Here is a 22,885-nt window from a genome sequence, read left to right as displayed (position 1 = left end):
GGGAAGTAAACAATCTTATGCCTCTGTAAGCACTGAGCACAGCTCTAGATCACCAGCTCAGGCCGGTAAACTGGGTTATTGTCACTGCTGAGGAGGCTATGGGGCTTGTATGCCCTGATGTGCCCCCGTCTCACTCCATTTCAGGCATCAGAACCAACGTGGTGACTGTGCCCACTGCCCACCCAAGAATAGCCCCCAAAGCCAGCATGACTGGGGCCAGCAGCAGCAAGGAGTCCAGTCGGATATCAGATGGCAAGAAACAGGAGGGACCAGCCACTCAGGTACCTAGTGGGCAAGGGAGGGCAGTGCAGGCCAGTGGGGTGGGGCCCTACTTCCACACTTACCACATGTGCTGATGGGATGGCCTGCAGTTGCTGGCTGTCACCCCCACACTCCAGAGGTGGTAGCCTCACAGCCAGAGGCTTTTTGGCCTCCTGGCTACAACCCCCGTGTTGGCTTCTCCTTTGAGTTATGAGGAAGAGTAATCTGGGGACACAGCCTCCCCGCCAAGCAAGCCCCTGCACCTCGAGTCCCTCATGAGACTTTCCAACGTGGTGGGGCTTTTGATTTTTTTTTTCTTCCAGTTTTGGAATGCCATGAACAAAAGTTGCCCTTTTTTGGTGTTTGTAATAGTGACGTCAGCATTCTTCCCAGCCTTCTCACCATCTTCGGTGCATTTTTATTTGGTCCTTGCCTGAATCTAAAAGCTGGGCATTTTAGGGTTAATGGCTGGTGCATTGTTTAAATCATAAAACTTAGCACACATCCCCACCCCAAGGGCTGTGACGTGACCAGCATTCAGCAAGGCCAGAACCCGCTGGGCCACCCTCCAGGCAGGGAAACTGCAGGTACCAGGGCCTTCTGGGGAAGCACTTGGGGATGAGGGAAACTGAGAGGTGCAGACAGCTACATGAGGAGCCGGGGACAGCTGGATCAGGAGCTGGGGGAGAGGAGAGGAGCCAGGCCGTGGCAAGGGCCACGCCACATCTGAGGGCTCTCAGCAAGGGGTCATACCCAATTTCCTAAGTTCTCTCTCCCTGACTGCTGGTGGGTGTAAGAAGTAGAGATGGGGGACCACCAGGTTGGGGATTGTCCCCAGTGAAGGTGCTGATTGAGTGGTGGGGCCTAAGCTGCTTCCCTGCCCTGGGCTGGGAACTGTCCCTTGCTCCTTGAGGACAATGTGATTAGCTCATAACCTGAAGCCTGCCACCAATTTTGCCCCTGTGACTGCCCCTCAGTCCGCACTCCAGCCCTCAGCCCAGCTAGATGGCATCTGACCAGGGTGTGGCACAGCTGGCATCCCGAGGACTCGTGAGTCTCAGGGCTACCTCTTGCCACCCACAGGTGTCAAAGAAGAACCCAGCTTCCCTCCCACTGACCCAGGCTGCCCTGAAGGTCCTCGCCCAGAAAGCCAGTGAGGCTCAGCCTCCTATTGCCAGGACCCAGCGTTCACGTGGGGTGAGCCTGGGGAGCAGGGGAAGCAAGCCCGCGGAGCATAGAAGGTGCAGGCGTGGCCCTGCGTCCTGGCACCAGCACTTACCTGTTCTGTGACCTCTGCACTTGGTTTGCCTCCCTGGGCCTCAGTGGCCTAATCTGTAAGAAGGAATTACAGTACCTTTTGTAGTTGGGAGGATCAAAAGAGGCTGCATGTGTGCCCTGTCTAACACAGTGCCTGGCCCTATTGAAGTGTTCAGGAAGGACCAGGTCTTACTTGCCCTAATTTTTACTTCCATTCCTTCTCCTTTCACCGAATTAGGCTGACAGTGCTGTGGGAACGCTCCCTGCAACGAGTCCCCAGAGCACCCCCGTCCAGGCCAAAGGGACCAACAAGCTCAGAAAACCTAAGCTTCCTGAGGGCCAGCAGGCCACCAAAGCCCCTGGGAGCTCAGATGACAGTGAGGACAGCAGCAACAGCTCTTCAGGGAGCGAGCAAGATGCTGAAGGGCCCCAGGTGGCCAAGTCGGCCCACACGCTGGGTGAGGGTGCCGGGGAAAAGGAAGGGTGGGCCAGGAAGAGGGTGGAGTGTGGCCTGGTGGAGCCATAGCTCTGGCCTCAGCTCCATATCTCAGACTTGTTCTGTGCCTGTGGCTGAGCCTGGGCCTCAGTTTCCCCACCTGTACAACTTCATGAGAAAGTCAATCCAAATGATTTCAGAGACCTGACTTTGCTGTTTGACCACTCTCAGCATTTTGGTATCAGACTCCCTTCATTGGCTCCCCAAAACTCCAGGGCCATGTTTCTGGAACAGTGGAAAGCAGGGAACTAGAAATGGGGCCTCAGGAGTTAGAAATAAGGCTTTGGCATTCAGATGTCGTGCCTAGCATGCTGTGACTAGCGATGAGTGTGCAAGGAGTGTTGAAGCAGTAGGAAGATTTGGGGTGGGGCGGGGATTGGGGTAAGGGACCTGCAGAGAGACCAGGGCCTTCCTCAAGGGCTCTGCCCCTCCCGGCTGGAAGGGGCCACCTGGGGCTACCAACAGTAACTGGAGATACTGTGCTTCTCCAGTAGGTCCCACCCCCTCCAGGACGGAGACCCTGGTGGAGGAGACTGCAGCAGAGTCCAGCGAGGATGATGTTGTGGCGCCATCCCAGGTAACTGCAAGGGAGAGGGCTGGCAGCCCAGGGGCCTTAGGATGGAGCCCCAGGCCAGGCTCCTGTCTACTCCATCACTCAGGTCAGGAGTCTGGGTCCCCTCTCTTCAGAGGCCTTGGGCAAGGTCCTGTCTGCAAGGCACTGCATGTGGCCCAGCCAGCAGACCACGGCCAGGCTGCCTCCCTCCCCTCGTAGAGCCCTGAGTAGCTAACCCTTAGGGTCTGTAGAAGGGATTGACCTTGATTCTGGGTGATGTCCAGACAAAAACATTCTTTAGCCAATTTCTTTTAAGGTTACTTACTATCTGTATGTGGCAAAAACTAGTAATTTTCCATTCGCATTAATAAGAAATTTCCTTTTTAAATGTGCCTGTCTAGAAAGTGTATTAGGAGGGTTCAGGAGGCACACACCAAGGGCTGAAGTGCTGCTCTGTGCCTTGCTGTCTGCCCACTCTGCACCGTCAGGGCAGGGCGATCCTAGAGGCCGCAGGCTGCTTTCCTCGCAGCAGGCCGTCACTCGGGCTGGGTTATGGCGGGGGTCGGGGTGGTGGCAGCCTGTTTCACAATGGACTTCTTCAGTCTCTCCTCTCAGGTTATGTGACCCCTGGACTAACCCCAGCCAATTCCCAGGCCTCAAAAGCCACTCCCAAGCCATATTCCAGCCCCTCAGTTTCCTCTACTCTGGCAGCCAAAGATGACCCAGATGGCAAGCAGGAGGCAAAGCCCCAACAGGCAGCAGGCATGTTGTCCCCTAAAACAGGTAAGTTAAGGTCTGCAGGAGGAATTATAGCAGGACACAGAGGGACAGGGCAGTGGGCCCCTTCCTGCTCTCCTGCAGCAACAGTCCTCCCAATGTGGTCCTGTCTGCCCCCAGAGCCTTGCCAAGTGAGACCTTATGGCCCTGCACTGGATCTGGACATGCTCATCAAAGTGCAGGTGGGGCCGGGTGCAGTGGCTCACGTCTATAATCCCAGCACTTTGGGAGGCCGAGGTGGGCAGATTGCTCGAGCCCAGGAGTTCAAGGCCAGCCTGGGCAACAGAGGGAGATCTCATCTCTAAAATGTATTTGAATTAGCTGGTGTGATGGTGCACGCTTGTAGTCCCAACTACTTGAGAGGCCGAGGCAGGAGAATCACTTGAGGCCAGGAGGTTGAGCCTATAGTGAGCCATGATCATGCCACTATACTCCAGCCTGGGTGCTAGAGTGAGGCCCTATCTCAAAAAAAAAAAAAGTACAGGTGGGCCCCACGCCCAGGTGTCTGGCTGCCATGGCCCTGGACAGCCTGGAAGTAGGGGTGTATCCAGGCCCGGGTTGGTGCTGATGCACCTGGTAGGATAACCCCTGCCTCAGAGGAAGCCGCATCTTTTGGCTTGTGCAGCAAGCGTTGGCTCTCTCCAACCATCCCCATCAACTTTTCTTCTCCATAAATAGGCTCACGGTGTGGGTTGTGGGCCATGGGCCCCAGAGGATAGCTTAGACAGTAGGCTGACAGTCGTGTCCGGAGGACACTCAGCACATGCAGGAGACCCCAGGCAATAGACTGGCCCCAGGCTGTTCCCACTCACTGTAAAGCCTTGGAAATCCCCTGGCCACTCTGAGCCTCTGTGTCTTAACCATACAAAGCAGGAGTTGATGTATCCCATCTGTGTCAAGGCATGGCACGTGTAGAAAATAGTCACATGGTGTTTGGAGGGCAGAATGGAGTATTCCAGTCACGCGACCTCTGGGGCATCCACTGTCCCTGACCCTACTGGAGCTGAGGTCAAATATGTACCAGCTGGGCACACCTGGGACAGCTCCAGGGCCTCCCCAGCCTTGCTGTTCTGCGTATTTGCAGATAAGCAGCAGAAAAGTGGGCCGGGCGCAGTGACTCGCGCCTGTAATCCCAGCACTTTGGGAGGCCAGAGCAGGCAGCTCACTTGACGTCAGGAGTTCAAGACCAGCCTGGCCAACGTGGTGAAACCTTGTCTCTACTAAAAATACAAAAAACTAACCAGCATGATGGCAGGTGCCTGTATTCCCAGCAACTCAGGAGGCTAAGGCAGGAGAATTGCTTGAACCTGGGAGGTACAGGTTGCAGTGAGCCGAGATTGTACCACCATACTCCAGCCTGGGCAACAGAGCAAAACTCTGTCTCAAAAAAAGCAGCAGCAGAAAAGTGGGCTCTGGGGAGAGAGGTGGCCGGAGCTAACTGTGCCCTCCCCAGCTTCCCTCTCTATTGGCTCCTGCCATCTTGAAGAATCCCCAAAGGATGGAATTGGGCCTCTAGCCGTCCCGGGGCTCCCTCTGCTTAACCTGGCCTGCCCTGCCCAGCCCACTGCAGCTCTAGAGCCAAAAGTTGCCAGAGATCCCGGGTGGGGCTGAGGGGCCAGGTTCACTGCATGCTGCAGGGGGCAGCCCTAGCCTCAGTGTGACATGAGTGTCACATAGAGTGTGACATGGAGTATCCACCTGGGCCTTCCTCCAGGCAAACATCTCCAGGGCCAAACCACCAAGCCACCTTTCAGATCCCAGCGTGCAGGAGTGTTGTGCCCATGAGACCCAGAATGGGGCAGAGACCTCCAAGTCACCTGGAAAGTTAGAGATGGCGAGGGGACCCAGTCATGGGGCTTTCAGCTGCAGCTTGCCCCGGCTGGGTCGGAAGAGAATTGCTGCTCACTTTCTTCCCCAACATTCTTTGTGAGAGGCGGTGCAACAAGGAGACATTTTAGAGGGGGCTGTGGAAGGTTTTTTTTTTACACGTGTAGTCAGCACACAATTATCAAAGGCAAGCAGAGGCGTGGAAAATTCTAAACAAAGGCTGCACCAGAAGTCTCTCCGGCAGGCAGTAACCTGCTTAGTCAGCCACCACGTGTGTAGACACTGCACCCAGCACTCCCCACCTTGCCTGGACACCCTGACCAGGAGGGGCCGAGTGTGGGTAATCATCATTTGAATGTCTGCCTGGCCCCCACTTTTATTATAAGTCTACAATGTATCATAGGTAGCCTTACTGTTCATCTACCCCTCAGGTTATAGACGGGAAACCAGGCCCTGGGAGGATAGGGGTCCAGCCAGAATCACACTGAAAGTTGGTGGGAAAGTCAGACCTAGAACCCAGGTGTCCTTCCTCGCAGCTCCACACTCCATCTCCCTCCCGTCTGACTTTTCATTTCATTGATAGATTTCAGGCCCTTTCATTCACATTCTGGAGTCATTTTCTGTCTCCTACCCTAACTGGAGTTTTTAGTGTAAAGAGACAGGGAAAAGCTGTAAGTTAGAAATGAAGTCAGAGTGTGAAATTGGTGGAAAGATGTGAGCTTAGGAGACCGGCTGGGGCAGAGTGACCGCCAAGCCTTGCTCTCCCCCTCTGTGCCATTGTAAGAAAAGATGGAGTCACTCTCTGTACCCTCTTCGCTCTTGGGTACCATTAAGATCTGTCCCGAACTCTCCCAGATCTGAGACCCCACATTCTCTCTCCATAGGTGGAAAAGAGGCTGTTTCAGGCACCACACCTCAGAAGTCCCGGAAGCCCAAGAAAGGGGCTGGGAACCCCCAAGCCTCAACGCTGGCGCTGCAAAGCAACATCACCCAGTGCCTCCTGGGCCAACCCTGGCCCCTGAACGAGGCCCAGGTGCAGGCCTCAGTGGTGAAGGTCCTGACCGAGCTGCTGGAACAGGAAAGAAAGAAGGTGGTGGACGCCACCAAGGAGAGCAGCAGGAAGGGCTGGGAGAGCCGCAAGCGGAAGCTATCGGGAGACCAGCCGGCTGCCAGGACCCCCAGGAGCAAGAAGAAGAAACTAGGGGCCGGGGAAGGTGGGGAGGCCTTTGTTTCCCCAGAAAAGACCTCCACGACTTCCAAGGGGAAAGCAAAGAGAGACAAAGCAAGTGATGATGTCAAGGAGAAAAAAGGGAAGGGGTCTCTTGGCTCCCAAGGGGCCAAGGACGAGCCAGAAAAGGAGCTTCAGAAGGGGATAGGGAAGGTTGAAGGTGGAGATCAAAGCAACCCAAAGAGCAAGAAAGAGAAGAAGAAATCCGACAAGAGTGAGTGACCTCTTCTCCCGGCCCACCCCGAGGGCTGCTGGGCACCCCACGGGGGCGGGAGGGACTTTCAGCCAGCACCTGGTCTAATTCCTCCCATGTAGAAAGGAGAGGCTGAGACCAGCCTGGCCAACATGGCGAAACCCTGTCTCTACTAAAAATACAAAAAATTAGCTGAACGTGGTGACAGGCACCTGTAATCCCAGCTACATGGGAGGCTGAGGCAGGAGAATTGCTTGAACCCGGGAGGCAGAGGTTGCAGTGAGCCAAGATCACGCATATGTACTCCAGCCTGAAAGACAGAGCGAGACTGTCAAAAAAAAAAAAAAAAAAAAAAAAGGCTGAGAAGTGATTTGTCCAGAGTCATGGGGACAGCTTGTGGCAAAGCCAGAACTCGATTCCAGAGCACTTGGGCCAGCACTGCCAGGAATGCTCCAGAAGGACGAGGAGTCATGTCCTCTTTCCCCAAGCCCAGTGCAGCAGATCTTGGAGGAACCTGCTGCTCCAGCCAGCTCCTGGGTGCAGAATGGACCAGGAACCAGACTGTCAAAATCCTCATCCCAAACCCCATCTTCTCTCTAGACCTCAGTTTCCCCTCCGTAGTAACACTGGCCCTTTACTGAGTGCTGCTCTAGAGACTCAGCTTACAGCAGGACCTCATTTAGGTAGAAATGAGGCTCAGCAGGTAGAAAACTGAGGCTCAGAAGTAGAGACCCTGTTCAGGGCCACAGAGTTTTACTAGGTGGAGCCAGAGTCAAACCTAGGCAGCACTCTTGAGCATCACCCTGGATGGTGGGATGCCAGTGATGCCCAAAGAGCCAGCTTGTTCTAGAACAAAAGTCAGGCACCCTCAGCAGGATATGCAGCTCCTTGGTGCTCAGAACTGTGCTAGACTTCCATTTACAGTACGGATAGATAGTGTCCATTTAAAATAAATTTGCGGGAGTTTTAAAAAGTGAGTTGACCTAAAGAAAAATGGTAGTCATCCAGGTGGTCCATGGATGGGACAGAAATCATGAGCTGGCCCCACTGGGTGGTCATCACAACTGCCAGCCCGTTTTATTTTTATTTTTGAGACAGGGTCCTGCTCTGTCACCCAGGCTGGAGTGCAGTGTCAGGAACGCAGTTCACTGCAGCCTCAGCCTCCCAAGCTCAAGCGATCCTCTTGCCTCAGCCCCCCAAATAGCTGGGACCACAGGCGTGCACCACCATGCCCAGCTAATTTTTTGTATTTTTTGTAGAGACAGGTCTCACTATGTTGCCCAAGCTGGTTTTGTACTCCTGGGCTTGAGCGATCCATCTGCCTCAGCCTCCCAAAGTGCTGGGATTGCAGGCATGAGCCACTGCGCCCAGCCCTGCCGGCCTGTTGTGATGGCTCCCGGTGGTGTGGGGAGAACTGGGAGCCCTGCCCTGTGCGCCTCCCAACATTGACCCCAGCACTTAGGATTACCATCTGTTGTTCAAGAACTTTAGTTTCTTCTCTTAGGAAAAAAAGACAAGGAAAAAAAAGAAAAGAAGAAGAAAGCAAAAAAGTCCTCAACCAAAGATTCTGAGTCACCGTCCCAGAAGAAAAAGAAGAAAAAGGTAGAGAGTTCCTGAGGGGTCTCAGGCCAGAAAATGGACCCAAACCCAAGCCCCCTCCTACACACCCAGACCTGGTTCCTGCCCCCTTCCCATTTTCAGGGCCCAGTGGGGGCGTCATAAGTTGTGACACACCAGGGAAGAGGCTGGCAGCGCGTGTTCCCTGAGCATGTGGAAGCTGCAGAAGTGGGCTGCCTGAGCTAGAAGGGTGTTGGGGAAGGAAGGAGAGACTCCCCCCGCCCAGCACAGGGAAACCAGGTAGACTGGCAGGTTTCCAGGTGAGAGGAAACGTTGCCTGGGCTGCGTGTGCCCCAGCTGGCAGGCTAGCCCTGAACAACAGCTGTCCTTACGGCCTGGGGCCTCAGCACCTCAGACACAGATGAAGTTCTCACCTTGGCCAGCAGGGCCTCAGCTGTATTTAGGAGAGCTGAATGTTTGCCTCTGCCCTTGGAGGTTCCTGCAGAGCCAGTATCTGTTCTAGAAGAATTCACTAGTCCTCAGGAGTTGGGGGCAGCAGTGGGTGGGGAAAAGCTGCAGGTCTGAGAGCCTCTCGTACTTCCCTCCTCACAGAAGAAGACAGCAGAGCAGACTGTGTGACGGGCACCAGCACCAGCACCAGGCACAGGTATGCTTCCCAATCATTCCTGAGCATTCAGGGCGGGAGGACAGCTCTGGCATCCACTGTTGTCCCAGAGAGCCAGGCAGACCTGATAGGTGGGCTCTAAGGGGAAGGAGGCTGGGGAAAGAGGTTCTATTGCCAAGGGTCCGTGGGGCCGGTGGGGTGACATCAGGAGCTGGCACTGCAGCATCAGAAGGATCCAGAACAGTAATGGCAGTGGCTGACACTGAGTGCACCCTGGGTGCAGGCGTTGTGCATGCTTTAGGGAGTGCGCCCTGGGATGGAGCCTGGTTTCTCCTACACTTGGGTCCAGTTTGGTTTCTCCTTCACTTGGGTCCAGTTCCTTTTCCTCGTGATCCTGTAACTTGGGGGCATTTCCTTTTGGGAAGGAAGATGGTTTGCTCAAGATGAGCTATCACCACGGATCTATGCTTCCCTATGGAGGACAGGTCCTGCCAAGTGGTGGTGACAGTTAGCTGCTCCACCTGGCTGTGCTGGCCCTGAGGTCACCCAGCCTCCTGTAAAGGGGAGTGATGCAGAGCCCGCCTCCTGGGCCGATGGTGAGGCTTATGTGAAGCTCAGCTAAACACTAAAGGACTCAGTCCAGTTCCCAGAACATTCCAAGTGCTAAAAAAATGTCCGCTGTGGTTAATGCCTCTCCCCTGCATTGGAGATACCAGGTTTCATTTTCCTTGCCAGGGAAAAGGGTCAGGAAATTTGACGTCTGCATGTGTTTCCTTCCCCCAGGGATTTCCTAGCCAAGCAGTGGCCATCCCCATGCCTCTGACCTCCGCTGACCTCTGCCCACCATGGGCTGGAACTAAACTGTTACCTTCCCTCGCTCCACAGAAGAAGACAGCCAGCTGCAGGGGTCCCTGTGTTGGCCAAGCCAGTGAGCCTGCAGGGAGGCTGGTCCGAGGAGAAAGTGGACCAGCTCCCATGACCTCACCCCACTCCCCCAATACAGGACGCTTCGTATAGATGTGTACAGTATATGTATTTTTGTAAGTGACCTCCTCTCCTTCCGCAGACCCCACAGGCCCAAAGGCTTTGGGACTTCCCACCACCTTGCTCCACAGATCCAGCTAGGCCTGACCTGTGCCTCATCCCATGCCACTCGGTCTCGGGCTGATCCCGAGGCTTTGTCTTCCTCTCATCAGTTCTTTTGGTTGTGTTTTCTGTTTTGTTTTGTTTTTTTAAATAACTCAAAAAAATAAAAGACTTGGAGGAAGGGTGCAAGCTCCCAGTGCATCTGGGGCACACATTTCTCGGGACTGTCTTGCCGACACTCGGGATTCCTTCTTGCCTGCGTGTTGAGGCTGTGGGTGACTGTGGTTAGTGGGTCAGGCGGTGAGCTTAAGAGACGCAGTGAAGTGCCTGGGTGCCGAATTGGTGGGGAAGGCTTCCTGGATGAGGTGGCATCTAAACTAAAGGATGGTCATGGTTGATTTCCTGTTGCCAGAGTAAGTCATGCAAATACCCAAAGACAAGAAATGGAAGGGGCTGAGAATCCTTGAGTTAGGCCTCAAGCTAGGGGCAGGCTCCCTGGAGGTGCATGGTGAACAGCTGTGGCAGGCACAGCAGGTCTAGGAAAGTCAGAAGTGAGTTGCCCCTCACATCGAGCTCACCATGATTCTGTGGTGGTAAGGGCAAGAAGTGGATGAACATGAAAGACAGGATGATGTCTTGGGTGTGGACTGAGGGAGGGGAGGGGTAGCAAGGGAGGTGATCTGCTGCTCCAGGCTGGAAATGCGGAAGCCCACTTCCCTGGGCCCAGAGCCTTATGGAACACCAGGGGTCCTGGAGATGTCTCCAAAGCTTTTAGCCTCATGCTGGAAACCGCCAGAGGCAGTGCAGGAAAGGAATGCGCGGCTGGAGGTGTCAGAGACCCAGGTTGGCATTCAGCTGCACCCTTGACTCGGGGCCTGGGGCCAGACCCTCCCCCATCTGGCCTCTCCTCTGAAGCATGTTGCTCTAGAACAGAACTACAGAGTAGTGTCCTCATTGGGTCTTGTTTGACCCACAGCAAGACTTCAAAATTAAACACGGGGTGATTGCATGGCAGTTCTTGATTTCTGGCTCCTCTTAAAAAGACAACATCTGGCAATGGGGGCTGTGCTCCCTCCTGGCAGCAACCAGATAGAGCTGAGTAGCAGTCAGCCCCTTAGGTAGGGCATGGGCGCCCAGTCTTCCACAGTCCCCTACTTCCTGTCCATCCTGACACGGAGGCCCTGTTTCGGTTGCCATCTGTCATCACATTCGCACTGTTCTTAGTATAGAAATGAAATTGGGGACATAGGAAAATGAAAGCTGTACCAAGAAGAGCTTGTGCTTAAACTAGGCAAGAGCCTATTTCTTTTTGGAAGTAAAGAGTGTTCGTGTGTGTTAAACATGTTATCAAGTATGTCTGTGTCCAAAGACTGCAGGCCCCCCAGGCATCTCTGGGTTCCTTGGGCTGCATTCTCTCACCTAAGTGACTGGATTTAGCATCTTTAGTTACCTCTTCAGGATAAATGAACTAGATCCCAACAGAAGAGCCAGGAGCCAGAGTGTTCTACTTACTACCTTTTATTTAACCATGGCCCTGAGAGCTGATACAAGCTTGGCTGAGCAGAGGGAACTAGGGGTCAGCAGAAAGGATTATGGGTGGAAAATCTTGGCTCTTCCTTGGGGAGTGATGCTGGGGAAAGGGAAGAGAGTGGCTCAGCGTGCAGGTAAATAGGCTAGAAAAGCCAAGGCCAAAGGCCAGAGGGGAAAGGACAGTCAGCCTGTCCAGCCTGGGGGTAGGGTTATCCCTTCTTCCTGTGCCTTCCCACCTTGTCCATAAGCCCAGATCTCAGAGCCTTGTGTTGGAGGCTGCCGTGATGTCAGGAATGGGGTTCCGTCTAGCTTTTGGCCACCTCCTGGGACCTCACGCCCCTGTTGACAGATGGAGTTGGGCAGCGGGGCCTTGCTGTGTTGTTATCTGCTGTTCCGACTTGGTTTTTCGTTTCCAAGGGTGACGAAGAACCAGGCACCAGGGTCTCATGGGATGAGGTACAGGGTGGGAGATTGGGGAGGGGCTGGGGGCCGAAGGGAGCAAGAAAGCTGTAGCTGTGCGGGGCCGGCAGGATGTGGAAGACCGCCTCTGCTGCTCTCACATGGGGACTGGAGAAAGAAGCAGCAGGTTGAGGTTGGGGTCACGCATTTGTTGTCCCTGCCCCTTCCTAACATCCTGGACCTGCAGAGCCGTTGAGGACTGCCCACCCTCCCCTGCCCCCTGCTTGGGTCCAAGTAATGACCATCATGGATTTGTATAATTCCCCACAGCCCCCCAACCCTGTTCCTCCATCTGTGAAATGGACATCCCAGGGATGTTGGAGAGTGGCCCAGCATCACACTCCTTCACCTGCCCACAAAAGAGCTGACCCCGCCGGGGATGAGCTGCTGGTGACCAGATGCCCCTCTGCAAGGCCTTTACCTGGGCCCAGATCCTGCTTGGTCACACCCAGCCCAGAAGACGGGTCCTCCAGTTCCAGTGACTCTGCAAAGGAGCAGCAAGTCCATTTGTCACTTGAAGTGCAGCCTACCTGACCCAAGATACCTGAGGGCAGTGCTTCCCACCTAGCCGCAGGCTTAGTGCCTGGGAAAGCAGGTGCCCAGGGAAGGACAGCTGCAAGCAGCAACGAAGAGGTATAATGGGGGCTTGAGTGAGAAGAGGGTGATGAAATGAGATGGGTGGGCCTGTAGGACTCCTCCTTGCTAAAGGATGGTGCGTGGATGCATGAAATTCACAGATGAAAGGACTGACGGATAAGTGAACAAATAGATGAGTGGATGTAAGAGGAGAGATGACAAATGGACAAATAGGAACACACAGATGGGTGGATGGATAAGGGGCTGGATGCATGACTACGTCACTGCCCCCAGGAACTGCCATCCCGGGTGTCCTGGTCCCGTGAGCTTCAGAGGGGACCTCTTGCCCCTCAACCTTCCTAGTCCTTCCTGGTCCTCTGACACTGGCACAGTGCGACTGCTTACCACTGCAGTTCTGGTGCCCGCGGCTTCTGGTGTTGGGGACCTCCGTGCCGTTGGGGAAGACACACCAGCAATAGCCGGTGCTCCCATAGCACTGGAGCGGCAGATAGTTGCCGTTCTCGTCGCACTTGGGCCTGAATGAACCCGGGTGGACAGCAGGGATGCGGCTGACCTCTTCCTGGCACTTGGTCAGTACTGAAGCGACAGGCATGATGAGGACACAGTGAGTGAGTGAGCTCTGAACCAGGGTCTGAGCAGAGCTAGAGACCCACACACCACTGCTGTGGGCCTAATGCCTTCTTCCCAAGTGGCTTTACTCACTCCAGCCATCACACGGATGGGAAAACTGAGGCCTAGACCAACAAGGTCTGAGAGCAAAAAGGAAGTGAATGGCCATGTGTCCAATTCACCTCAGAAGTTGATGGTTTCTTCTGACACTCAAAGCCCATTACAGTTTTGGGCCAGGCACAGTGGCTCATGCCTATAATCCCAGCACTTTGGGAGGCGAGGTGGGCGGGTCACTTGAGGTCAGGAGTTCGAGACCAGCCTGGCCAACATGGTGAAACCCCGTCTCTACTAAAAATACAAAAATTAGCTGGGCGTGGTGGTGCATGCCTGTAATCCCAGCTACTCGGGAGGCTGAGGCAGAAGAATTGCTCGAACCCAGGAGGCTGAGGTTGCAGTGAGCTGAGATCGCACCGCTGCACTCCAGCCTGGGCGACAGAGCCAGACTCCATCTCAAAAAAAAAAAAAGACCATTATAGTTTGGAATTGCACTTCGATTCTGATTCTAGAGAAAAGCGATGGGCTCCTTGGTAAGTCTAAGCTTCCTGTTGCTGAGAGTTCCCAAGCAGAGAAATGGGGGTTACCGTGTGTTGGAGATGTCTTAGAGGGGTTTAAGCATCAGCTAGGAGTTGTTGGAGGTAGCATGGAAGGTGCCTTCTATGAATCTGATGCAGAAACTGAGGCCCCGGCCAGGGTGGCCCTTTGACCTTCTACTTCAAGACCCTGAATCCCAGAGGGAAGAAAACTTGTCCAGAGTTACATAGCAAATTAGAGACAGCACCAGGATAGAAACAGCACTCTGGCTTTGGGGCTAAAAACATCCTAGTCTGCGTTGTCCATGAGATGGGAAATGCCCAGAGCTCTCTTGGCAGCAGCTGTGACCTTGGCGCCCTCATTGGGTTGTGGGCAGCGCTGGGGCAAGGTCATTACAAGGATTCCTTCCTGCGGTGTTTCAGGCGGGTTCTGCCCCAGGCCCCCTGTGCTGTACCATCCTCCATGAGAAAGGTCACCTGTACCCTGTGGTGACAGGCCTCTGTGGGCTCTTAGGAACCCTTACACAAGATGGGGGTGAGTCGGGGGCGGGGGACAGCCAAACCAAGAAGGAACAGACAGGAGAGAGAAGTGAGAGCTGAGAGGATGGGAGATTCCGTGGCGCTGGGACCAGGGAGTGCTGGAGGCCCCGGCCTCAGCAGCTCCAGGAGAGCCCCGAGGGTCGAGAAGCCCTCGCACCCTAAAGCTCCGACTCCCTGTACCTTTTGGTGGAGCCTCAGTGGGCTTTTGCTCCAAGGAGTGCTTGCTCATTTCAAACAAGAGCCAATGGTGCATCCAGCTCTCAAAGACCTAATAGGGATAGAGGTGGAGGTCAGGTTCAATAGCCACCACCAAGCCCCTACACTGCCTGGCTTTGCCCCTGGGGACAGAAACATGCAGGGCCAAATAGGGCCCCGACACCCGGGTCCAGCGGCAGCCTCTTAAAGGCCCATGGGGCTGAGCCCCACGCACTGCAGCCTCCAGGTTTTGGAAGTGCTGGGAAACCCCTTCAGCTTCCTGAGAATGGCCTCCCCCGCCCACCCTCACCCCACCTCTCCCAGCCCCGCCCTAGACATTGGAGGAAAGAGTTCCCAAGCAGGGAAACCTGCTGACCTTCCAGTCCAAGGTCTCCATGGTGCTCTTAAGGTGTCTCAGGTTCTCTGGGAAGCTCCCCATCAGCGGCGGGTACACCTTCAGGGGGTCAGCATTCTACAGGGTGGCAGAGCAGGAAGGATGGTTCAAAAAGGGCTCCCTGGCAGGCAGTGTGAAATGTGTAGCCCATGTTCCCTTGGTCTTCCATTCTGAGGAATGGACCAGAGCCGCACCAAGCCTAAACCCTGGACTTCAGCCATGCTGGGAGGGGAGGGAAGGGGTAAGGGCAATCCAGCTGTTCAGCTACAAGACTGCAGGGTTGCGAGTCCAGTTCCAGACTCCAGGCAAGCTCTACCAACAAGCCCCAGTGTCCTCCCTGTGGATGGCTGCTCAGCTTTCAGGTCTCACCTGCTCCAGAAGGTGAGGACCCAACCTTGACTGCCCCCAGCTAGGCCAAGTCCTCTGCCTCTTTCTTCACAAAGCCCCCTGCACTTCTGTCATCACCTGGTCACTTGTCTGTCTCCCACACTAGCCTGGGATCCCCACGGCTTCAGGAGCTTGGTCCAATTGCTCCCCGCTGTGGGCCCAGAGCCTTGCACAGTGCTGGCACAGAATAGACACGCAGTACAAATTTGGGGAGGAAAAACCAAAACTACGGGTATCTTGAGCAAGTCACTTCCAAGCTTTGAGCCTCAGTTTCCTTTTTTATTTTTATTTTTATTTTTTTGAGATGGAGTCTCACTCTGTCACCCAGGCTAGAGTGCAATGGTGTGATGATCTCGACTCACTGCACTTCCCGGATTAAAGTGATTCTCCTGCCTTAACCTCCTGAGTAGCTGGGATTACAAGTAACTGGGATTACAGGTGCCTGCCACCACGCCCGGCTAATTTTTGTATTTTTAGTATAGACTTTCACTATGTTGGCCAGGCTGGTCTCGAACTCCTGACCTCAGGTGATCCACCCGCCTCGGCCTCCCAAAGTGCTGGGATTACAGTTATGAGCCACTGCGCCCAGCCGAGCCTGTTTATCTCAAAAATGCGGAGAGGCCGGACTACATATAACATTTAAGGGTCACCCTTGTATTCAGTAATCCGGAGAGTACATGTTGAAAATCTGCCATGAACCAGGTATACAGGCCTTGGAGCTCGACCTGGCCAGGGTCCTGGGTGGGCAGGCAAGGCCACCCGGCTAGCTCCCTGCACTCACCTGGAGCAGGTGCATCACATGGTCCTCCGTCATGTTGCCATACTTGGTGGCATTCTGCATGGGCTGTGGGAGGAAGGAACAGAAAGTTACCAGCGCTGGTCCCTGGAGCAGGGGGTGTGGAGCAGGAGCCAGTTGCTGGGATCTAGATAAGAGACTGGAATCCCAGGCACTTGGTCAATGGTTCCATCTCTGCCACCTCCAAACATGAGAGCTCTAGCAACTCACTTTAGCTTTCTGCCTCAATGTCCTCATTGGTCAAACTGGCATAAGCTTTCCTGCCTAGGGTTTTGTCCACAGCACAGTATTGTGAATATAAATACTGTCAATGCATGATAGCAAGGTCTTTGAGAATGGGAGAGGACAGTAAGATGCTATAGGAAATGAGAAGCACTTTGTAAACTGTAGAGGGCTGAGCCTTCCTCCCAGGGATGGCGCCAAGAGACTCTTCACCTGTGCCCTCCACACCTGGGAGCCCTATTCTTCCTGAGACAGGCACTGTGCCTCCCGCAGCAGTCAGGACCCCTCCCCAGCTGGGCTCTCCTCCCTGCCCCTTCCCTTGGCACTGTCCTCCATCCAGGTAGGATAACCTTGCCCCTCCCACCACCCTGGGGCTGTCCTTACCCCCTGGGCTCCCATGGGTAGCGCCTGCATCAGCAGCGGGGTTGCCATGCGCATCTTGCTCACAGGCTTGGGAGCTGTGGGGACAGGAACGAGGATAAGTGTGGCCCTGGTGCCCAGGGAGGAGGGTATCAGACCCAGATGAGGAAGGGCTGGAATTCCAAACCAGAGGGAGAGGACAGTGGACCCAGCTGGGTGCAGGGATGGGGGTCTCTGAGGTGAGCGACAGTGGGAGGTGGGGGGTGTCAGGACGTAGGGGTGCACGCACGCTTGGGAAGCTTCATGCGCAGGTTCTCCAGCTGCAGGCTCTGGGTGGTGACTGTCAGTTTGTCCAGCCGGCCCTGCTGCTGGTACAGGAAGTAGGCAGTGGTGGCCTGGCCAGCCAGAAGCAGAGTCACCAGGATGGAAAAGCCTGTGTACAGGGCTCCGCGGCTGCACTTGCTGTGGGAGGTGGGGAGGATAGGTCAGAGGAGGATCCACAGTGGTTCTCCCCAAGGGCTGGCTAGGAATGGGGAAATGTATACCCCCATCTCCATCAGCCCCCTAAGCAACCCCTAACAAACCATGCACTTGAAGCACAAACAATAAGCTGGCTATGGAAATGCAGCTTGAAGACCTCGCCCTGCCCCTCCTTCCAACCATCGATGTGCCTGAAGTCCTCCCTGGCAGAGACCCTGCAGCTGCCACGGGCCTGACTTGAACAAAGAAGAGCAAAGAGGCATGCTCCTTGTCCTCTCTGGACCTTGGTGTCCTGCCTGTGCGATGACAGGTTGAGGTGGGGGGTTCTCCCCAGGGTCCCTTTGCCATGCAGATCTCCCGAGGATCAGGGCTGCCCTCAAGGGGAATGGGTTTGGTTTTTGTTTTGGTTTTTTTTTTTCTGCTGGCAGGATCAACCAAGTATGTTATTTGTTTTAATCAACAACAACAAAAAAGATTGTATGTGCTTACCAAGTAAAGGCAAGGGAGTTTTCACCCCTCTGCCCAACCTCCCACCCTCACAGTGAAATCAGATTTAAGGAGAAAAGGAAAGGAAGTGGGACCAGGACAGCAGAAAATGTGGCCCACCTGAGAAGAAGTGGGGCCTGGCCATTTTAGGAGTGGGTTCGGGGAGCCTTGGACAATGTCAGGCTGAAGCAGGGCCAGGCACCACCCACTCTCGGACCATCCTCTGCCCAGGCTCTCCATGTCTTTGAGCATGTCCCTGCCAGTCTCTGTGCCTCTGTTCCCTCATTTGTCACATAGGTGCCCCCACCTCTGCGATTCTAGAATTTGGCGGGTTTCTTCTTTTAAGCAAGAACTCAATACAAGGGCCAAAGTATTTCAAATGGTAATATCCACCCTGCAGGGAATGGGCAGGAGTATAGGTGCCTAAGCCTGTGTGGCCTGGATGAATTTCTCATGCTCCCTAGACTCACCATCCAGACCCTCAGACCTCAGCGAGCCCTTGTATCTGTGGGCCTTGGATGCGATTTTGGGGGTGCATGCATATGTTACCCTACAGGGGATGTAAGGATCCTGCCCCTGCACCCTGGGAGTTTCTGATCTGTTCTTTGACGACCCCAGGGCTGGGACTACTAGGACCCTAGTCTAGGTGTTGCCAACATGAAGGTGTTGGGAGGTGATCCGGCCACAAGGTCTTCTCCCTCATGAATGGGATTAGGTGCCCTGTAAGAGGGCTTGACAGAAGGAGTTGGTTCTCTCTTGCCCTTCTGCCTTCCACCATGTGAGGACACATCAAGGAAGCCCCTCACCAGGCTGGGCGTGGTGACTCATGCCTGTAATTCCAGCACTTTGGGAGGCCGAGGTGGGTGGATCACTTGAGGCCAGGAGTTCAAGACCAGTCTGGCCAACATGGCGAAATCCTGTCTACAAAAAATACAAAAAACTTAGCCAGGCATGGTGGTGTGCACCTCTAGTCCCAGCTAGTCGGGAGGCTGAGGTGGCAGAATTACTTGAACCCGGGAGGCGGAGGTTGCAGTGAGCTGAGATCGCGCCACTGCACTCCAGCCTGGGTGACAGAAGGAGACTCTGCCTCAAAGAAAAGAAAAGAAAAAAAAGAAAAGAAAGAGGGAGGGAGGAAGGGAAGGAAAGAAGGCAAGCAAGCTAGGCCGGGTGCGGTGGCTCACACCTGTAATCCCACTTTAGGAGGCAGAGACAAGCAGATCACCAGAGGTCAGGAGTTCGAGACCAGCCTGGCCAACGTGGTGAAACCCTGACTCTACTAAAAATACAAAAGTTAGCTGGGCGTGGGCCAGGTGCGGTGGCTCACACCTGTAATCTCAGCACTTTGGGAGGCCAAGGCGGGTGGATCACCTGAGGACAGGAGTTCCAGGCCAGCCTGACCAACATTGGTGAAACCCCGTCTCTACCAAAAATACAAAAATTAGCCGGGCATGGTGGTGAGCACCTGTAATCCCAGCTACTCGGGAGGCTGAGGCAGGAGAATCACTTGAACCTGGAAGGTGGAGGTTGCAGTGAGCTGAGATCATGTCATTGCACTCCAGCCTGGGCAACAGAGTGAGATTCCATCTCAAAAAAGAAAAATAAATATATATATGTGTGTGTGTGTGTGTGTGTGTGTGTGTGTGTGTGTGTGTGTGTGTGTATATAAAGTGAGCTGAGATTGTGCCAGTGCACTCCATCCTGGGGGATAGAGTGAGACTCTGTCTCAAAAAACATAACAAAACAAAAACAAAAAAAAGAAAGCCGCTCCAGAACTGTGAGAAATAAATTTCTGGGTGTTTTTTTTTTTTGTAAATTACACAGTCTGTTGTATTCTGTTAAAGCGGCACAAAATGGACTAAGACAGACCCATTGCGGACTGCCAGGATGAGGCTGCACCCTGCCTACTCCAGCAACCAGCAAGGATGGTTTAGGAAGCTCCAGGAGTCCCTTCTGCCTAGTAACTGATGACATCACAGACTGGCTCATTCTCATTGGCTTGCTGCGTGTCAGTCTGTGCTTTCTGGGGTAAGGCCCCGCCCAAGGGAGAGTTATTCTAGAAGGAAATAGCAAAAACCCGACACGGGGGGAAAGTGGGGAAACCAGACAGGAAGGGAAAACAAATTCTACTTCTTGGCCTTACCAAGGAACAGGGGTAGCCTGGCCTGGGTTCAGGCTCTCCAGCCTGATCCTCCACCTGCTTAGTGCTTCTGCAACCCCACACCCAATTCTAGCCCCAGCTCTACCTCCCACACGCGACATGGGAAAGTACCTTCCCCTGTCTGCCCCACAGTTCCTCAGGAGGCCTAAGAATCTAGAGATTCACCCTGAAGACGAGACCACATAACCTGGATTGGAATCCTGGCTCTGGAGTCCATTAGTTCTGGGACCATCTAAGTTGCTTTACCCTCTGTGTGAGTAAAATCGGGTAAAACATCTGCTCCAAGGCTGTTACGTTCAATAAGATGATGAGGGTAAAGCTTTTGGCTCCACACCTAGCACATTGTTAGCACTCTATAAATAAATTACACTCAGTGCGATTCTCAGGGAGTTTGTAGTTAAGTTTAGCATCTGCTTTTCTTCCTCTTTATGCATCTTGAACGCCTGTCCCCTGGTTCTGGTAGAGTGCCAACTCTTGTCACCCCCCTCTTTATTTCCTCATTTATACTACCTTCTTCTGCAATTTAAAAAAAAAATAAAATAAAAATAAAAGCCAAAGTCAGGAGCCAACCAGAGCTAGCAGGAATCATGACACAGATGTTGCCAGGCAGAAGCATTCAGAAAAGCCTCCAAAACAGGCTCCAGTCTGGAATGGCCTAAGCACACATGGCCAGCTTTAGAAGCAGTAACTGAATAAAGGGAAAACTAGGCAAGGATTAGACAAGGGGACATGCACTCTGAACACTGAGCCCAACTGGGTCTGTAAATCACTGAGTGGTTGGAGCTCAGAGGGGTCCCACCTCCCCTCCCCACAAAATGCACCTCTGAAAGGGGGCCAGATGGAGGAGTGAGCTCACACTTTGATGTCAGACTAGTCCCGGTTCAAATTCTGCCTCCAACCACTCACTAGCTATGATTTCTCGGGTAAGTCACTTACCAATGTGAGCCTCAATTTCCTCTTCTGTAAAAAGGGACAACAAAAGTACCTGATTCATAGGGTGACTGTAAGAATTAAAATTGAGTTTAGCCCTTACATATGTGTCCCGCAAATAATCATAGTACTAACTAACAGTGGCTGAGGCCTGGTGACAGGTACACAGTGGATGAGAACTATTGTGGCTATTATATTATTACTGAGACTCAGGGAGAGGCAGTGATTTATCCAAGGTCACGCGTGGCCTAGACCAGAATCCATTCCTCACAAAAGAGTCTGCTCTCCTTGCCATGGGATTCCCTGGGGTTTTCACAGGCCACAGCTCTAATGGTCTGCAGTGGGTGACCTTGTTCCCCAGAACATAGCTTGTCATAACATCTCTGCAGGGCTCTCCCAAATCCCTTTCTGCCTGGCAACAGCTGACATCACACCTAGCTGTAAGTCCCTGTAGATTGCAAATTACTTTTTGAAGATTGGAGTAGCAGGGCCATTGGGGTAACAGCCTTCTAGCTCTTTTTGAGGGAAACACATGGGTGAGGCTATTTTGGGGCTGGGAAGTGGGGCCTGGGGTCCTCTGGATGGCTGTGCTGGCCTCTGGCTGCAAGGGAGAGGGGCACAGGCAAGGATATGACCCTGATCAACCCTGAGCCCCCTCCAGAAATTTGACCAAAGCCTATCCCTCCTTTCTTGCCTGCCCCCAACATCTCACAATCCCTCCTGTGATGGCAGAACGTCTCCATCTACTCTGTAGACACCTGCAACTATCATTCCCCTGATCTGTGGTAATTAGGAGGGAAATCCTCTGTGAAGAACTGCTTCTACCATCCTCTTTTAGAAACTCTGTTTCTCCACTGGGATCTTGAACATTTTCAAAATCTGGTCCAAGGTCTTTATTTTTATTTTATTTTATTTTATTTTATTTATTTATTTTTTTGAGACAGAGTGTCACTCTGTTGCCCAGGGTGGGGTACAGTGGCACGATCTTGGCTCACTGCAACCTCTGCCTCCCGGGTTCAAGTAATTCTCATGCCTCAACGTCCCAAGTAGCTGGGACTACAGGTGTATACCACCATGCCTGGCTAATTTTTGTATTTTTAGTAGAGACGGGGTTTCAACATGTTGGCCAGGCTGGTCTCGAACTCCTGGCCTCAGCTAATCTGCCTGCCTTAACCTCCCAAAGTGCTGGGATTACAGGCGAGAGCCGCCACGTGCAGCCTGGTCCAAGACCTTTAACCTAGCATTCACGGCCCAGCTTCAGTGGGGTCTCAAAGCCCCTGGATAGCATGTGAAACTCTAGGGAGAGAACCCAGGCTCTCTTCTGCTTTTCAGAAGGAGGGGGTCTGATGCAAGGAAAGTTACAAACTCCTGCTCTTAAAGGAACCCCTTCATTTGACAAGAGAGGGAGCCGGAGCCCAAAGCAGGCCAAAGACTTGCTCAAAATCACCCAAAAAGTCAATGTTAGAGTCAGAGCCTGAATCCCTCTTTCCTGTGACTCCCGGCCAGTGCTTCTTCCCAGCACATGCGCACAGCTCTGCAGTCCAGGATTTGTGTGCCCTTTCCTGGTGCTCACACGTACCTCTCCGGGGTTCCAGGGCGCCGGCCCAGCATGGGCAGTTGCTCATTGTTGGAGATCAGGTCGCGCTGGTCATCCATGACTGGCTTCTGATCTTCCTGACAGCTCCTCCTGCTGCTCCTGTACATCTGGGACCCTGAACCCCTGGCTCACCTCTTAAAGTTGGTGCTGGAGAGGAATCTGATTCGTCCACAGGAGGCCACTCCGCCCACTTGGTAGATGTGGAAGTGAAAGCTACAAAGGCTGGAAATACCCCACTTTGGTGAAGCTGCCTTTTGAGGGGCAGGATGTGGGGCGGGGGGGCTCCCCAGGCAGGTAGAAAGGCCAGCACGATCCCATTGGCTGCCCAGGGCCCTCATCACTTGTTTCTGGGCAGGCCTTTGGATTCATAAGGCTCTTTGAATGTTTGAAGAAACAGGCATATGTCCACTCCCTAGACAGGAAAGCACTTTGAATCAGAAGACACCTTTGTTTGTCTCCCCTTCTCTCCCACAGATGAGTGGGTGCCGAAAGGGGCTGTGCACCTTCAGTGAGCTCAGACAAGTCCTCTTCTCTGGCCTCCGTTATGTCGTTATGTCGTCTCAAACATGCGGGAGGAAGTTTGGACTACCTGCAGGGGTGAAAACATTTCTTTTCTTTCCCTGTTTAGGTTCTTAAGTTGAGATACTCCCCTGAAAACAAAAGTCAAGTTAACAAAAGAAAAATCAGCCAAAGTT

The 22,885-nt window shown here is 53.6% G+C and overlaps 2 protein-coding genes across 11 annotated transcripts in view; one reads left to right on the top strand and one right to left on the bottom strand.

The window, feature by feature from the left end:
• TCOF1 (treacle ribosome biogenesis factor 1) overlaps window positions 1–10,061 on the top strand; it is a 39,570-nt gene extending 29,509 nt beyond the window's left edge. The window contains exons 20-28 of one of the 9 annotated variants that reach the window (XM_050793615.1): window positions 145–281; window positions 1,345–1,458; window positions 1,757–1,976; window positions 2,509–2,591; window positions 3,170–3,350; window positions 6,056–6,613; window positions 8,097–8,194; window positions 8,762–8,816; window positions 9,558–10,061. In XM_050793615.1, the coding sequence (XP_050649572.1) occupies window positions 145–281; window positions 1,345–1,458; window positions 1,757–1,976; window positions 2,509–2,591; window positions 3,170–3,350; window positions 6,056–6,613; window positions 8,097–8,194; window positions 8,762–8,788 (1,418 nt within the window). In that variant the 3' untranslated portion in view covers window positions 8,789–8,816; window positions 9,558–10,061. Of the gene's footprint in view, window positions 1–144; window positions 282–1,344; window positions 1,459–1,756; window positions 1,977–2,505; window positions 2,592–3,169; window positions 3,351–6,055; window positions 6,614–8,096; window positions 8,195–8,761; window positions 8,817–9,557 lie in introns of those variants that run through there. The other 8 variants (XM_050793614.1, XM_050793613.1, XM_050793619.1 and 5 more) reach the window with 8 other exon arrangements.
• A 1,301-nt stretch (window positions 10,062–11,362) lies between these two features.
• On the bottom strand, window positions 11,363–22,484 carry CD74 (CD74 molecule). Of its 2 annotated transcripts, XM_050793690.1 has the most exons (9): window positions 22,173–22,484; window positions 16,829–17,001; window positions 16,564–16,637; window positions 15,943–16,005; window positions 14,757–14,852; window positions 14,366–14,453; window positions 12,831–13,022; window positions 12,271–12,333; window positions 11,363–11,957 (listed from the first exon to the last, which is right to left on the bottom strand). In XM_050793690.1, exons 1-9 carry the CDS (start codon window positions 22,295–22,297, stop codon window positions 11,947–11,949), a joined length of 885 nt encoding a protein of 294 aa, XP_050649647.1. In that variant the 5' UTR covers window positions 22,298–22,484; the 3' UTR covers window positions 11,363–11,946. The 2 variants fall into 2 exon arrangements, with proteins under 2 accessions (XP_050649647.1, XP_050649648.1); XM_050793691.1 differs by lacking the exon at window positions 12,831–13,022.
• Between the last annotated feature and the right edge of the window lie 401 nt (window positions 22,485–22,885).

Source organism: Macaca thibetana, chromosome 6 (assembly GCF_024542745.1).
Source record: "Macaca thibetana thibetana isolate TM-01 chromosome 6, ASM2454274v1, whole genome shotgun sequence".
NCBI classification, from domain to species: Eukaryota; Metazoa; Chordata; class Mammalia; order Primates; family Cercopithecidae; genus Macaca; species Macaca thibetana.
The sequence above is the reverse complement of the archived record's forward strand: the minus strand, read 5'-3'. Positions and strand labels throughout refer to the sequence as shown.

Excerpts from the sequence above, each read along its gene's own strand:
- CD74 (XM_050793690.1), bottom strand. The coding sequence starts at position 22,297 with ATGTACAGGAGCAGCAGGAGGAGCTGTCAGGAAGATCAGAAGCCAGTC. Across the intron at positions 16,638-16,828 it reads GCGCATGAAGCTTCCCAAGC|CTCCCAAGCCTGTGAGCAAG; the intron begins GTGCGTGCACCC and ends CTGTCCCCACAG. Across the intron at positions 12,334-12,830 it reads CGGGCACCAGAACTGCAGTG|AGTCACTGGAACTGGAGGAC; the intron begins GTAAGCAGTCGC and ends GCTCCTTTGCAG.